The following is a 16,812-nucleotide window of genomic DNA, read 5'->3' as shown; positions in this document are numbered from 1 at the left end:
AACCAAACTGTTCCCAGTGGTCGTGATGGACTACCGCAGACCCGCCCTCCCCGGTTCTTGTCTTCCTGCCAGAGGGCTTGTTTGCTTTACTTGGGGTTTATCTGTCAGTGAGGACGGCTTTGATAGATGATATGGAGTAAATACATTTGGCTCATAAACTGGTCGTGCTGGTTAAGTGAGCTGCGTCCGGTTTCACCGAGACATACATCCGTGTGTATCAAGGACTTTCCATTTGCATTCGTCACATCTTATTAATCCCCTCCGCATCTCATTGTGCATGATCTCGTGTTTGTGTTTCACTCCAAAAGGGTTTTACCGCCTGATCGTGCCATTGGAGAACTTTCGGTAACAATTTAAAATAAGGTTCAATTTGTTAAGTATGTCTTTTAGTTTATTTCAGCATTTGGTAACACTGTAGTTTAGGTCCGATTCTCACTAGTTGCTTATTAGCATGCATATTACTAGGATATTAGTGGTTTATTAGTACTTATAAAACTTATTCCCTTATTCTGCATGACCATATTCTACATGCCTTAATCCTATCCCAATACCTGAATTTACAACTGCTTTACTAAATATTAATAAGCAGTAAATAGATTGAGGCAAAAATTGTAGTTAATAATTGGTGAGAATCTGAAGTGTGACCCAGCATTTATTAATTTAAGTTAATCTTTATAAAAATAAAAATAAATTAATACATAACAATAATGCAAATAATAAATTTTGTCAATGTTTTTATGGACAAATTACCAATGAGCAATGGTAGAATCCTGTTCAAAATCTGCATTTATTTGGATGAAAAACACAGTAAAACAGTAATATTGTAAAAACATTTTTACCATTTTAATATATTTTCAAGAAAACATTCTTATTATTATCAATGTTGAAAACAGTTGTGCCACTTAATATTTGTGTGGAAACTGGATTAATTTAGGAAAAGAAAGTTCAAAAGAAGCATTATCTGTGTAATGTTATAATAGTCTTTACTGTCACCTTTGATCCATTTAATGTATCCTTTCTGAATACAATTATTTATTTCTTTATAAAATCTTACCAGACACAAAATTAATAAAAACTGAAACAGTGTTGTTCATTGCTAATTCATGATACCTAATGCATTAACTAATATTAACAAATTGAACCATAAAGGGTTTCCAAATGTTTTACGGCCCTTTTAACTATTCTCTAGTTCTTTAGAAATTATCCAGAAACTAACTTGCTTATCTGAATAATGCTTAATGTTCTGAGGAACTCCGCAGAATCATATATACCTCTTGTGGTGTGTGTGTATGTGGTGCTCAGCTGACTCACTTTGGTACTACACACCCAAACTCACCTAATCTGAGAAGAGTTCTCACTCTTGTAGTCTTTTTTTGTCTGTCCCAGCAGGAGGAGGAGAAGGAACACATTGTATTTCCCCCAGACAATCTGCATTGTGTGAGCGTCAGGGTGTCCAGCGCTGGTCCCCAGCCCCTGCCAATGTGGTTTCAGCGCTGAACCTTTAAAAGGAGAATCCTCCAGGCCCAACAAAGGCCAGAGTATGACTGCGTGTGTTTGCTCTCAGGATTGCCCGACCACCTCCATTGTGTCTTTTAGGATAACAGACAGTCTATGTCACATGAAAGGGCAGTGAACAGATGAGAGAGAGAATCGGGTGGTGGAAAGAAATGTCTGCAGTGTGAACCTCTGGCTCTGATAGAGCCTGCTCCGAATAGTGCAACGCTCCCCTCTGATGAAGAGAAACACTTAGGCAATTTTGTTCACTTGGGGTGGGTTGTTTTAATAGGTTATCATTGGCCGACCGGCGAAGGAGAGGTTAGACTGTGAGTTTAAGGTGCTTTGTTTGAGCGTCAGCCAGGATGGAGGCAGCGCTGGATAGACATGTATTAACACCCCATACGACCCAACTCCCCAGTGATCACTCATTATCACACATGCTAACAGATCAACCTGTCAACAACTCAATAGTCATTAGCAGATACAGCGTACACATACATGAGCTCTCTTTTTTCAATACGCTTACACTACACTGCAAGCCAAAGAGCTCGATTTTCATTTTTTTGTTTTGTGAATAGGCAAATGAATTGTCCTAAACTGACCTGCATGCATAAAACAAAATACTTTGATATGTTCATCAAAACATCAACACATTTCATTATATCATTTATTATGATATCATATTTTAATATTGTATGAAGTTAGAAGAAATCCATAAATAAATCTTACTACGGATTTGCACACACAAACATTACCTCCTATTGTTAATGCTAATATGTAGTTTAATATATACTTTTATATGGTCATATATAATAAAATATTTTTTATAGTTTAGATTATCATTATAAATTTGAAATATATAATACAAAATTATATATATATATATGGCAAAGCTGATTTTTCAGCATCATTACTCCAGTCTTCAGAAATCATTCTAATATGCTGATTTGCTGCCAAAAATATATTTTTTAAGTTTTTGTGGAAACATTAATGATAAAAAAAAATCAGGATGTTCAAAAGAACAGCATTTATTTGAAATAGAAGCCATAAATGTCTTTACTGTCATTTTGATCAATTTTATGCTTCATTACAGAACGAAAGTATTCATTTATTTTAAACAACAAATCTTACTGTCCATAAACTTTTGTACTGTGTACATACGTACATGTATAAACAGATTTGAGCCAGTCTATTGCGGAGTCTCTCTCTCATTTTGGTATTTGATATTTATGTTTATTATTAACTTTATTTATGAGGTAACATAGCAGCAAATTGTCTGATCTTTACAGAGATTTCTAATCATTCATCTCTCAGCGAACTGATTATTTTTCAGTGGCGTTTATTTCCATTCTTCTTATGTTTTCCCCCTTTTCATTCAAACCCCCACCCATTGGGCTGAAATGACTTATTTCTGAGAAATCCTTGGATGTTGATAACACCAGTAGTTATGCCACAATGCTAGATGGAAACTTTGAATTTATGTGATATTTATGACGCCTGTGGCATTAACAGACTTTATCCCCAAAACAGAGCAAACTGCGTCCACTGCATTAGCCGTCTTTGCCGTTCTGTGCAGCAAAATACATTTTGTAGATTGCGTGGAACCCCTCCCGGCAAGCAGTGGCTCCTTTATCCAAACGCACAGCAGCGTTCCTGCCCAGGCTCAGCGCAAGAAATTGAAAAAAATGAAAGAGAGCAAAAAATTCATTAGCGAGTGATCAAAACTTTGGTGTTTTTGTTCACCATTGGGTGTGGTCTCATATTTCTGTTTTTTTATTGAGGGAACGAGAGGTGTAGACACTACCATGGCTTTATCAGCAGCTGTCAGCATGAGTGATTGGTGTAAGGAATGGTTGAAAGTGGGATGTGGACGCTAGTTAGTTTATATCCACCACAGGTTGCCATAGACACCTGTCTGTCTCTGTGTTAGCTGCGGTCTCTATGTACTTTTTTTTTGCCTGTAGATAAGTACTCTCTATTAAAAGGGTATTTTACATTTCCCATCTGATAGCATTTTGTGGCAGTGTTAATGTTTAACTGGCCTGTAGAGTTAGAGGGCAGGTTCGTTGGGATCCCTCCCATGGGATCAGGTATCTTACGGTTCTGGTTAATGTTTAACAGACTCCTCGGATTGCCTGTCGGGTGGCCTTTATAACTAGAGAAACACACACCATGTTAAACGAGTAGCATACTGTATGTTTGGTTGAATACATTGAATTATAAGTATTTCTTTCATTAGTGGTTCTTGCTAAGTCACTATTACTTTTTTTTTTTTGTTAAAGTTTGAAAGATTACTGAAGTACGTTTTACAAGAAAATACGATTTAAGTCTTTCTACTTTAAAATTTCATGTTTCTTGTAATTTAATGTTACTTGCCATTTAATTGTGATTTAAAATTTTAAAAAGGTACTAGCAATTTCTAAATAAAACTTTTTCCACACCAATTTTAGTGTACTTAAGATAAGTGAGTTAAACAAACCCCTAATCTTGTGAATGAAACCTCAAAATTGTGTCATTTATTCAGACTTATTCATACTGATGAATGCCTGGTGGACAATAAAACAACTGAAGAAAAAAAAAACATAGACTTAAATTGAAGGTGCGACAATTACAAGTAACGCGAGTTACGTAATCCAATTACTTTTTTCAAGTTACAAATAAAGTAACGTGTTACTTTTAAATTTACAACAAAATATCTGAGTTACCTTTTCAAATAAGTAATGCAAGTTACTTTGTTTTCTCATTCATTAAATTCATAAACACCTCTCCTGTCCCCATGTTGAGAGAAATCGAGTGGAAGTGCAGAGGAGTTGTGTGCCGTGGTGTGAACATGATGGTTATTGTAGTTCTAGACTAAATGTGAGCATGTATTTACTCATCTCACTTGCCTTAAAGGAGAAGGTGGGAGGAGCCATTTCTTCTTCACTTGTAAGCAACTCTGATCATAACTCGTCGCACATGACCAACGCTCCTCCCACCTGGACATTGTTTACCTTTTCCGGCTACAGCACGGGACTGCAGCGCGAGACTACAGCTTGCCGTCTAAAAGACTATTTAGGTGAGTTGAAACAATGGCTAAGTTGCTAAACGCATCTTGTTCACATGTAGGGTCCCTGTTCATGTTGGACAGACATTTTAATTGCATTTTGTGTCTGTTAAGAGGCTTAAAAACGCTCTTTATGTCGATGCCCCCATAGCTGCCGTTTTAGCTGGGTGGGAGCTCTGGGCATTCGCGGTCGCAGCTCCGCGTAGCAAGCACCAATCCGGTTCGTTTTTTTTCCTATAGTCAGTACTCACAAAGGTCTAACGATCAAGATTCACTTAAAAATTGCCCGGAGTTCTCCTTTAACATTTGCATTTACAAATTATTTAATAATTATTATTATTATTAATTGGGTTAAACAATTCTTTTCAATATTTTGAATATGGACTGCAGTACCCATTTCAACCACTAGCTGTCAATCTCACATACTGCACCTTTAAAGGGGCTATGTGTAGGTTTTTACTTAAAAAAATCTTTAAGATAGAGTCTTCATTTGTACATTTATGAGCCAACCATAATGTAATAGAAAGAATGACACATTGACTGTCCACCACGGTTGCCTCTATCAGCCCGTAGGCTCAATTGTGTGTGGGGGAGTCGGGTCCGAATTGGCGTGAAAATTCACAAAATGTGACGTCATGCGCGTTCTCGTCTTCTTGGGCTTACATCCGTATGGCAGCCATTAGTAATCAGCGACAATCGCTAGCAGTAGTGTTTCAAATGGACTCTGCAGACGGAAAGAAGCGACCAGCCTCCAGCACAAACCAGACACCCACGGAAAATCCTCGTAAGTAAAAAAAAAAAAAGAAGCAGTTTCTCTAACGGCCACTGGTGTCAGTAACGGTAAGAAATTTCAGAAGTTCCGCAATGCTCCTTTAATTCATTTCAACTTAAATTACATTAAACTGACTTTAAATGCGTTGAATCTTGTATAACATTGCGTAACTTGTTTTGATGAGTTACAGCAAGTTAAAAACACGTTGTCATAACTTATTGATCATATAATGTTTTTACAGTGTTGCTATTTATGGAACTCCGTCACACTAGCATCTCAGTTCCTCTGAGCAGGTCATACGTCATATATCCAACTATAATGATTCTCATAAAGTGGGAGCCAGGATGGAAAGCCGTGTAGCGGAGAAGCGGCTGTGTGTCTGAAGTGGTTGGCGGGCTTAGATAAGATAATCCATAGTGTGGCAATGCTTCTCTGCCCTTGTTTGTCACTGTCATTGGACCTTTGTACCCAATATGTTTGCATTTAATTAAACAAAGCACACAACTTTACATCACTTTCTCGACCATCAATATCGCATCAGAATTGATTACCTCAAAAAAAAAAATAAAGGAAGGAAAACCCTGACATGGAAGAACTAATTAGCAAGACTGAATGAGTAATATGACTGTAGGGCAACAGCACACACACACACACACACACATTGGCTAAGCTATAAGACAAAAGCTACTGGCAATCAATCATGATGTCTCTGTCACTAGACACATGGAAGCATGTGAGCCAGACAGACGTTTTGTGTTGTCGGCTAATCGGGGCATTGTACCAAACGCATTGTTTCCCTAGTTAAAATGAATGCCCACTTAATATCGCTGTGGTTTTCTGTATGCCTCTGGTCGCAGGTGAGCGCTGTGTACCTGTCTGCATTATAACAGCCGTTCATCTGGTTTCTGCTTGAATGAAAAGAGGAGCAGGTGTCATCATTATTAAGAGCTGATATTGATATCCCCGTGCTCTCTGTGTCATATTAAAGCATATTATTTCTCTGCAGTTTGTTGACAGCTGTTTTTAAGCACAGAAAATTATATCTGTCTTGCGGCTTGTTGAGGAGAGGCGAAATTGCTTTTCGTTCGACGGACGATCGAATCTCTTGGATGTACAGTAAGTACATAGCAACCAAGGAAGTTTATTATACCTGCATGGAGAAAGTTGTCTGGTAGCATTTCTATTCATCACAATGGCAATTGTTTGACTGGCGCATGCAGCTCTGAAAGCAAACAACACGCTCGCTGCCATCTTTGCACATTGGCATGAAAGTTCTGGGCGTTTTGTTTTGTTTTTGAGCACAATCACTTGAACCGTAAATGCCATGTGCAGATATTGCTGGCAACAATCTACCTTTGTGGTGGCATTGTTTTGCACATGCAAGCACCGTTATGTTTTCATTAGAAATGTTTATTCCTCAAAACGTCTCTTTTCTCGAGAAGTTGATTTGTTTTTATGTTAGCTCAATGTGACAATTATTGACATTTCAACATTGAATGGTTCATGGGAGCTCAGGGTTTCCTTGGCACAATCTAATATGAGTGTAGATTGTGACAAGGAAACCCTGAGCTCCCATGAACCATTCAGTGTTTCCTTGGCACAATCTACACTCATGTACGTTAGTTAGACTGATATGTATCTCTCATTCTTGGCCTTCTCCCCTCTGTTTTTATTTTCACCTTCGTTATCTCACGCCTTGTTGAAAAACACCTGTCTGAATTTCACCTCCAGTTGGAGGCAGCGCTGTGAGAGCGCTAATATATTCCGCTGACATTCGAGGAATTATTAGCTCCAGATATTGTTTCTTGTACTGACATTCCATTTGAATATTAGATGTGTCTATTGATATAGAGTTATGATTCCACACCTCCAGGTAAACTGCAAGCATGCTCTCTCTGTGTCTGGGTCAAGTTTCATATTTGTGTTAGAAATTTGACCTTTGGCATTTCTCCTGGTTTATGAAACACGAGCCTGATGCTACACCGTCACTCAGCCGTTATATTGTTCTTGTAATTTTGATGATTGTCTTTCCCGACGAACTATTGAAGTTTGTGATGGACAACAAAGATATGCTGTTTGTTCTTTTTTTACATGGATTAAAATGGATATTACCTGGAAGCAAACAGTCACAAATTCAGTTAATATTAGTTAATACTATTTAATTCATAAACAATCAAACTATTTTTGGCCCTGCATTTGTCAGAATGTTTGTTTTGTTGATAAAATGTAGATGAATGATTTAAGAGTTTGTTTTGCTGTTTATTGTTTAAGTTCAAACTTGGACTTTTGCACTTGTTCCACTTTTTCCACTTAGTGCAGGGGAAAATGTGCATAATATATATCGACGGTTAGATGAATAAATAAATATGTGCTGCGTGCTTTTATCTCAATAACAAATTGAAAAAAGAAATCGTACATATAGCCCTTTTAATGTACTTAAAGGGTTGGTATAATGCCACTTTTTACAAGATGTAAAATAAGTCTCTGTTGTCCCCCAGAGTGTGTATGGGAAGTTTTAGCTCAAAATACCCCACAGATAATTTTTTACAGCATGTTAAAGTTGTCCCTTTTTGAGGGTCAGTAAAACTCGTCGTTTTGTGTGTGTCCCTTTAAATGCAAATGAGCTGCTGCTCTCGCCACAGAGGGCGGGTGTGTGTTAGCAGCTTTCAGACGCACTAAAATGTCAGAAACTGTTCTGCCTTTTATGTTCAAACCGAAGTCTTAAGAAGAAGTGAATGCAACAGGATTTTTCTGAATGGTTATATGATGAATTTATGTAGCTGATGTGGAGTTAACTATCTTCAAGTCATTGATTAGCATATTCTTTCATGATAATCTATAAATTGCTAGTGTGGGAACTGTTGTAAGATGCCTACAGAGTGACATGCTATTGCATTTGTGTTTCGTACTGTATTGCAATAAATGTGAAAAGACGAATGCGACAGCTTGAGCAGACTCAAAAATGTGCTCGACTACAACAACTCTTCCTCTTCTCAACATGGACTGAGAAGCAGAGGAGTTCCTGGGGGCAGAGTTTATGTCAATTTTAGGGTTCATGTAGTCACTAAACTGGGAGGAAGTGTATTCCCTACCAGCAATTTCTGTAAAATAAAATTTCTCCCTTTGCTTTGAAGCATGATGTTGTTTATGCTCAAACAGCAACATTACACACTAACTCTAGTTAGAAAAGTGAAATCATAATCAACCACCCATTTAAAAATGGTACACTCTTATTAATAGTTTAAAGCAAATAATGCATTTTATATTGTAATGAGGCAACACATTTTTTTAAATGCAATTTTGATAACAATTATTCAAGTGGTTGGGGATGATTTTTTTCAATACTGACATAAAGTGCACTAACACTTCTTTTAATCATCCAAGTTGACACATCCAATTAATCACTCACTATTTCACTAATTACACTTGTCAAAACTGTTTTTGTGTTTTCAGTGTGCTGCAGCATCAGACTGATGAGACCTGTCCGGACAGTCCGGTCACCTCAAACCAAAGCCAGAGCCGGAGCCAGATTCAGCCCCTGCTGTACCGTCTGCAGCAGCTGACATCAGAGCATCAGAGCGCTCAGACCCAACTGTGTCTGGCCCAGGAGAGAGAGAGGGAGGCCAATGAGAAAGTTCAGAGGTGGGTACAGACATGTGCACTGCTGGTCACAAGGTTTATATATATATAATTTCGGCCGCCGAAAATATGAGCCTAAAATCGCTCAGGTTTCACTCTCGCTCCAGCCGTTATCACTGCATGGTGTGACCCTCTGCTCAATATTCCTCTCTATGTATGTGCGGAGCTCAGTTGCTCACGGCCCATGCAAACGCTCCACTCATGTGCCCCTCATGCTCATCGGAGAAGCAAAGTCCGCTTAAATAACGCGCCAACATGACATTTCTATGTAGTAGTATACTTGTTTTGGTTTGCAATGACATGAGCCGTGCTGGGCAACGCTAGTAAAATTACACTACCCAATATATATATATTAAATAGATCTAAAATGAAAGTAAAGACATTTTATATATATATATATATATATATATATATATATATATATATATATATATATATATATATTATTATTATTAAATGGATCTGAAGTGAAAGTAAAGACATTTAAAGACTGGTCTTTCTATTCATCAAACAATCCTGAAAAAAATTCACAAAAATATTAATCAGCAAAAACAGTTTCTAACATTGATAATAAGGACCATTATTAATAATTGAGCACCAAATCATGACACTGAAGACTGTTAAGACTGACTTTTAATTGATTTATTTTGATTTGGGTTCTTAGACAAGTTAGTTCACTCATTGACAATTTTGTACTAACCCTTCATTAGTTCCACGTTGTAAACTTGTATGACTTTTTCTGTGAAACACGAAAAAGAGATGTTATGCAGAATGTTCATGCTGCTCTTTTCCAAAGAGTGACAGTGAATGAGTAAGGAATAGATGCTGTCAAATGACAAAAAAAAACATTAAAAAAGTAGTCCACATGACTCATTTGGACTCGTTTTATGATACTTGTATTGAGTGTTTTGGTCATTTTTTGAGCTTGGCAGTGTCTGTCCCTACTCAGTTTCATTCCAATGAAAAGAGAATGAACATTCTTCGAAAATTACCATTTTGCGTTCAATAATTTTTAGTTGAGCTCTTCTTGTTTGGAGATGTTCCTGCACCTGGACGTTCTTAAAGCCTGTTCTTTTAGTCTCCCTAACCTTAGTCTCCTGATCTGTTATATACATTTATAAAAACTGGTTGTCTGGTAGATATTCTCTCTCTCCCTCTTGTCTTGCTCACATGGGGGGCTCCCCACGCAAAGCAAACACAGGCCGGCCTGCTGATCTATTTACATGATGAATTAACCAAAGGGGGTGGAGATGCTGAGCTGAGGGGGTGCTCAAAACACAGAGAGAACCCCCCACCACCCCATCACAATGAGAGAACTTTAGTGCACTGTTTACACATGCCTCTCTAAAAGGGTTTCCATTTACAGAGAAAAGATCACACAGCCTCTGCTGCATGACATGAAACTCTAAATCCCACAATGCACTTTGCTTTGACCGGTGCTACTGTCCTTACCTAGACAGCAAGTGTGTGTCAGAGAAGCTTGTTTGTGTACTGACCAAGTGGCGTCCACAGTGCAAGCTTCAGCTGTGTGAGTCACTACTTTAATCAGCATTTGAGTCCCTGTGCAGGGCTACTGGAAGAGACTCTGTGTAGTATTACTGGAAGTTAACAAGTTCCCAGTTACGAATTCTGAGAATCAGCATGCTATATTTATAGCTTGAGGCTCTGAATTAGTGCCAAATAATTTCTTAAAGGAATATTCCAAAAAATATCATTCTCTCATCATTTATTCACCCTCATGACTTACTCTCTTCTGTGGAACACAAAGAAGATATTTTGACGAATGTTGGAATTGAACTGATTTTAATTGCATAGGCAAAAAAAAACATTGAGACATTTTTCCTCTCAGAAGTCAAACAGCTTTTTGAACTACGTGAAAGTAAATAAATGACCGAAATTTTTTTGTGAACTGTCCATTTAAAAGAATACTTCGCCCAAAGACAAAATTCAGTCATTATTTTCTCCACCTCACGTTGTTTCAAGCCTATATGTTGTTATTGTGTGTAAAGGATATATTATATAGGAAATTATGAAGAGCTCTGTTTTTGTACAAGGGCAGTTTATAATGACCATCACTGTAAAGCTCCAAAAACAGCGTTATTAAAGTAGTCCGTATGACTTGTGCGCCATATTCCAAGACTTCTGAAGCTATGCAATAATATTTTTTTTTGTCTATCTAAGAGCTTGATATCTGTGTACTGTGTACACTGTCAGAATTTTTTTTGTTGTTGCAAAAATGATATCTATAGCTGTAGAATAGCTTGCCACTGGGGCAGAATCTTAAAAGGACAACTTTGTACATGATCTACCCTTAAAAGGTGCATATTAGTACTTTAGAGTAGTAACATATACACTATATTGCCAAAAATGTTGGTACGCCTGCCTGATCCATAGGGTTTAATATGAAGTTGGCCCACCCTTTGCAGCTATAACAGCTTCTCTTCTGGGAAGGCTTTCCACAAGGTTTAGGAGTGTGATGTTAATGGGAATTTTTGACCATTCTTCTAGAAGCACATTTGTGAGGTCAGGCACTGATGTTGGACGAGAAGGCCTGGCTCGCAGTCTCCGCTCTAATTCATCCCAAAGGTGTTCTATCGGGTTGAGGTCAGGACTCTGTGCAGGCCAGTCAAGTTCCTCCACACCAAGCTCGCTCATCCATGTCTTTATGGACTTTGCTTTGTGCACTGGTGCGCAGTCATGTTGGAACAGGAAGGGGCCATCCCCAAACTGTTCCCACAAAGTTGGGTGCATGAAATTGTCCAAAATGTCTTGTAATGCTGAAGCATTAAGAGTTCCTTTCACTGGAACTAAGGGGCCAAGCCCATCCCCTGAAAAACAACCCCACACCATAATCCCCCCTCCACCAAACTTTACACTTGGCACAATGCAGTCAGGCAAGTACAGTTCTCCTGACAACCGCCAAACCCAGACTCATCCATCGGATTGCCAGGCAGAGAAGCGTGATTCTAGCCTGGTTAAAACCAGACCATTCTCAGTTGTAACTGAGTTATGGTCTGGCAAAGCGTCATAGACAAATCATTTCCAGAGGTGCGTCACCAACGGACGTCGCGGATAGACCTAAAACCAATCAGAGCGATGAAGGAGATGACGTATGCAGAGCGGAGGAGAAACATCTCCGAGTGTTGTTCTTTGCTCGGTTTTTAACAAAAAGGAAACGTTCAAATCGCTTAAAACAGACGCGATAGCTGATTGGAACGAGTAATGTTTGACGGCGGCATCCATCTCTGTAATGTAGGCTACAAAATCTGCTTCAAAATCCCAGCGCTGTCGTCATCGTGTAAAGCCCGCCCCAACGTTTCTGATTGGTGCCTCGATTTCAACGGATTGGAAATGGGCTTGAATGAGCTCTTTGCCAGACTAACTTTCAGAGCAAATCTAAATTTGCCGGAAGTTGTCTGGGTTTTCCCAGGCTAGCGTGATTCGTCACTCCAGAGAACACGTCTCCACTGCTCTAGAGTCCAGTGGCGGCATGCTTTACACCACTGCATCCAACGCTTTGCATTGCACTTGGTGATGTAAGGCTTGGATGCAGCTGCTCAGCCATGGAAACCCATTCCATGAAGCTCTACGCACTGTTTTTGAGCTAATCTGAAGGCCACATAAAGTTTGGAGATCTGTAGCTATTGACTCTGCAGAAAGTTGCCGACTTCTGCGCACTATGTGCCTCAGCATGCGCTGACCCCGCTCTGTGATTTTACTTGGCCTATCACTTCGTGGCTGAGTTGTTGTTGTTCCCAATTGCTTCCACTTTGTTATAGTACCACTAACAGTTGACCATGGAATATTTAGTTCCATGAGGAAATTTCGTGAATGGACTAATTGCACAGCTGGCAACCTGTCACTGTACCACGCTTGAATTCACTGAGCTCCTGAGAGCGACCCATTATTTCACAAATGTTTGTAGAAGCAGTCTGCATGCCTAGGTGCTTGTTTTTATACAACTGTGGCCATGGAAGTGATTGGAACACCTGAATTCAATGATTTGGAGGGGTGTCCCAATACTTTTGGCAATATAGTGTACTACTGAACCATTTAGGGGTAAATAAGGTACCAAGATATCCCTTTGAGGGTAGTCCCAGTGACAAGCCCTAGTTGTATGCAAAGGTATGTGAAGATTATTCAAAAGTCCCCCAATAAATAATGGGGTGAGTAAATGTGACAGAATTTGGAACAACTTTTACTCCTTTTTTTTAACAGCGAGTCCTCGCAATAATGATGGTTAGGGTTGAGGTGACTGCAATTTTTTTTTAAAAGCAAAGGATAACATGAGTGTGAGCATCTATGTGCATACATAACTGGGATTGTCCGCAGTAGGCGAAGGGAACAGCACCGGTCACACCTGACCGCTAGCTGACATTCAGATGGATGCCCTGCACTCACCGGGCTCCGGGCGGCCTGTGGGAAGCCGCTCTGACGTGGGCCTAGTCGCACGGCTGTGAGAAGAATGCAGGGGTGATGCGATCGGCCTCCAGGGGAGGAGGAAGCCCAGCGCCGGGCCAGAATGTGGCACCTGAGTGCCGTTCCTGCAGGCCCATTGACGGAGGAGCTGAGCTGAATGTCTAATGACCTGCTGAATCAAATTTGGCCATGAGAAGCACACAAAGGACCTTTTCATTGGCCCGACGGCCCACAAATGGGCTGCGGCTTGCGTGTCCCATAACGCTGCAGTCTCGCAGGCTCTTCTGTCTGGCACAGCGAGGGCTGACCCTCCTCAGCGGCCTTTTTGTTTGTTTGTGCCGTTCTGCTTCCTGTGCAATGCTAAAAATCCATCTATAGTTTGCTGGAGTTATAAGCGAGATCTTTTATGTTAGGGTTTTTGTCAGGCATTGTCGTGGGATAATTATAGATTACAAACAGGATCTCTTTTTGCATTGAAACACGGATATGTTGTGGTGCCATACATAAAACGTGCTGTTGTTTAGAATTTATGCACGGCTGCTGTTTACTCGGTGTTATTTGAGCTGGAACTGTTGGTTTTGCGACTCTGTGAATTCTTAATCGGGATTTGCGCTTTTGCCGGCTCTTCCCTCGCGTGTATGTTTGGGTTTACGGCCACTCTCTGCAAACAGTGTTCACCAAATCCTTCCCAGCCCGCAGGCACACCTTGGAGATCCTACCACGGAAAAAGGCAGACCTGTTAATTGTGCAAACATGACAGGGAGGCTAATGAATATATTTAAAACGCTAAAAATTTGCACACAAGGGGGAAAGGTGTTTCCGTGCATGTTTATGGAGGCGAGAGAGAGACAGTTTTGTGGTGTCTGTCTGCATGTCTGTGTGTGCGCGTGTGATATGAAGGCTGTTTGCTTGTGTATGTATATATGCTTGTGTGTGTGGCCTGTTCATTTAGCAACAATGACCTTTTATAAATATTAGTCTGTGGTTTTGAACCATCCCCTCCCCCTCATCTTTCCCCCTTTCCCTCCAACGTGACGCGTTTCTCTCGACCACAGAGCCTCTGAGCAATACATATGGTCCTGCGGCTGCTCTTCGATCTCTCTGTACGGGAAAACAGGTGGAGACTTCGGCAGGAGTAAGGCTTGGGTCAGACCGCTCCCATATGCTCACTTGATAAGACTGAGAAACCTCAGTAGACAATACTAGCACTGGGTATGCTAAGCACATCTTGTCAGCTCTGATAGAGCTGGGCTGTTTTTAGTGCTGGCTTTGTCTGCTTGAACTCAATTTTATTGTGAACACCTAGCTCTTTTTTTGTTGTTGTTGAAAATGCTTGGATTTAACTATCCTGAACCTACTGCTATTGTTGTGCATGATGTTTATTTATATAATTAATTTATTTCATTTTTAACTTCCAAGTCTGGGTTTTAGATCACTAAGTAACTGAAAAAATGGCTCTGTATATTATTGAGAATAGGAAAAAAAGAGAATGTTAAACTCTAGTTAGTTCATTTATGCTTTGTATAAAATAAATCAGTCACATTGAAAATTGCATACAGTTTTCATTTTGTCTTTCACCTTTTAGTTTGAGATTTGCTTACATTCAATTTATATTTAATGCATTTTAATCATATATATATAGTGTGTGTATATATTTTTTGTATAATATTCAAGCTAATAATAAAATTGTAATCTACTTTTATTTATATAATTTATATTAATAGAAATTGAAAATTATGCATAGTTTTCATTTTGTCTGTCACCTTTAATTTGAGATTTTTTTACATTTAATTTATATTTAATGCATTTTAATCACACACACACACATATATATGATTTTTTTCATAATATTCAAGCTAATAATTTATATATAAATGAAACGTTGATCTAATTCACATCATTTTAGGTATTGTAACTGTTTCAATTTATTTTGTTATGTATATTAAAGGGTCTGATTTCATTACTTTTTTTTTTTAAATCATCACATCATTTTCCATCTTATCACATCATTTTACGTAATGTCAGAGATTCAGAAGAGCGTCTTCTTGAAGCAGAACCAGCATTTGTTTGGATGGAGAGAAGCAGGACTGCTCTCATTCCCCATTATTCATTTGCTCCCAAAGAATCCCTTCACCCATCTAGATCTCCCTCCATTTCCACAGAGTCTCTGGGATCATCACCCTCATAAGCACAGGTTTACTCACCCCGACCAATCACATGACACCACACATGGGCTTCTGTTTGCCGGAGTAAAGGCAGGCGGATATTTGGAGGATTTGGGCATTGACACCAGCATGGATGTCTCACCCACTTTAAGAAGTGTCTACATCCATTCTCCGAATCTTTCCGTTCCTCAAAGAGCGCCCTTGTGTGAGGAGAAAACAGCCAAGAGCTGGCCTGCATTTGTCTTGCTCTTCTTTCATTTACACACTTACTCACATATTTCTGCTTTCCCTTTCTCAGGCTGGAGCGGTTGGTGGAGGTGTTACGGAAGAAAGTGGGTACTGGCAGCGTCCGAAAAGTCATCTGACTGACTGGCCGTCGGGCGACCCTAGCAGACGGCCACATCTGGTGACCAGGCTGAAGCGTTTAACTCTGAGCAAACAGCCGAAGCCTGGCCTGGGCAAACACTGGCTGGAAGTGGCGTTCTTTCTCTCAGCCCTGTTCTCATTCCAGCCCATGCTCAGAAACGCCATCGTAAATGTTTAACCACATTCTCTCCGCAGTCACCAATGAAACTACTGCTGCCAGTAGTTTTTCTACTAATCCAAAGGTTTTCTTTCTTCTCCTCTCGGTCGATTTTTTACTTGCAGTGTGACGTTAAGTCGAGTTAAACAAGGGAAATTTGATTGGACAATTACTTTTGTGAGGTACTGAGACTTTTTTTTTTTTTTTTTTTATATAAAGCCAGCTATTTTTGAACCAAGCCGGGATTTTCATTTTATTTTATTGAATTTGTTTACAGACTAAGGGAGTTGAAACAACAGTGTATCAGTCAACACAATCAGTATTTATGAACATGAAAAGCTTGTTCAGTGTTATTTGATGATACATTTATTTTGTGCTTATCAATAGATATTGAAAATAGAAAGTATCAAATAAAACCATTAAATGTATTACAAATAATCAAACTGTGCAGTCCACTTATAGAGAATATCGTTTATTTGTTCAATTGATTTACATGACCCAAAAACACCCTTATTCATTTGATTATTTTTATTCTTTAATTGAATTAATTTGAAACAAGTCTTTTTGAGGACAAATATATATTGGGATTTTTAAAATGATTTCAAAACAACAAAAACATGTTTGTCTAAACATAACTATTTAATCAAACCTGTAAATAATGCTTTTTAATTCAAGTTGAATATCCTAAATATTTGGAATTATTCTTTAATATGTTCTTAAATCTATGTTGTTTATTGTTAAAACCATTTAA

The 16,812-nt window shown here is 39.0% G+C and overlaps 1 protein-coding gene across 1 annotated transcript in view; it reads left to right on the top strand.

Moving 5' to 3' along the window:
* Window positions 1-16,336, top strand: part of mipol1 (mirror-image polydactyly 1) — a 104,448-nt gene extending 88,112 nt beyond the window's left edge. The window contains exons 13-14 of the mRNA XM_056256117.1: window positions 8,769-8,957; window positions 15,837-16,336. Coding sequence (XP_056112092.1) covers window positions 8,769-8,957; window positions 15,837-15,903 — 256 coding nt within the window. The 3' untranslated portion in view covers window positions 15,904-16,336. The remainder of the gene's footprint in view (window positions 1-8,768; window positions 8,958-15,836) is intronic.
* Window positions 16,337-16,812: the final 476 nt, after the last annotated feature.

This window comes from Rhinichthys klamathensis, unplaced genomic scaffold (genome assembly GCF_029890125.1).
Source record: "Rhinichthys klamathensis goyatoka isolate OS25496 unplaced genomic scaffold, OSU_Roscu_1.1 h1tg000123l_1, whole genome shotgun sequence".
Classification (NCBI taxonomy): Eukaryota; Metazoa; Chordata; class Actinopteri; order Cypriniformes; family Leuciscidae; genus Rhinichthys; species Rhinichthys klamathensis.
The sequence above is the reverse complement of the archived record's forward strand: the minus strand, read 5'-3'. Positions and strand labels throughout refer to the sequence as shown.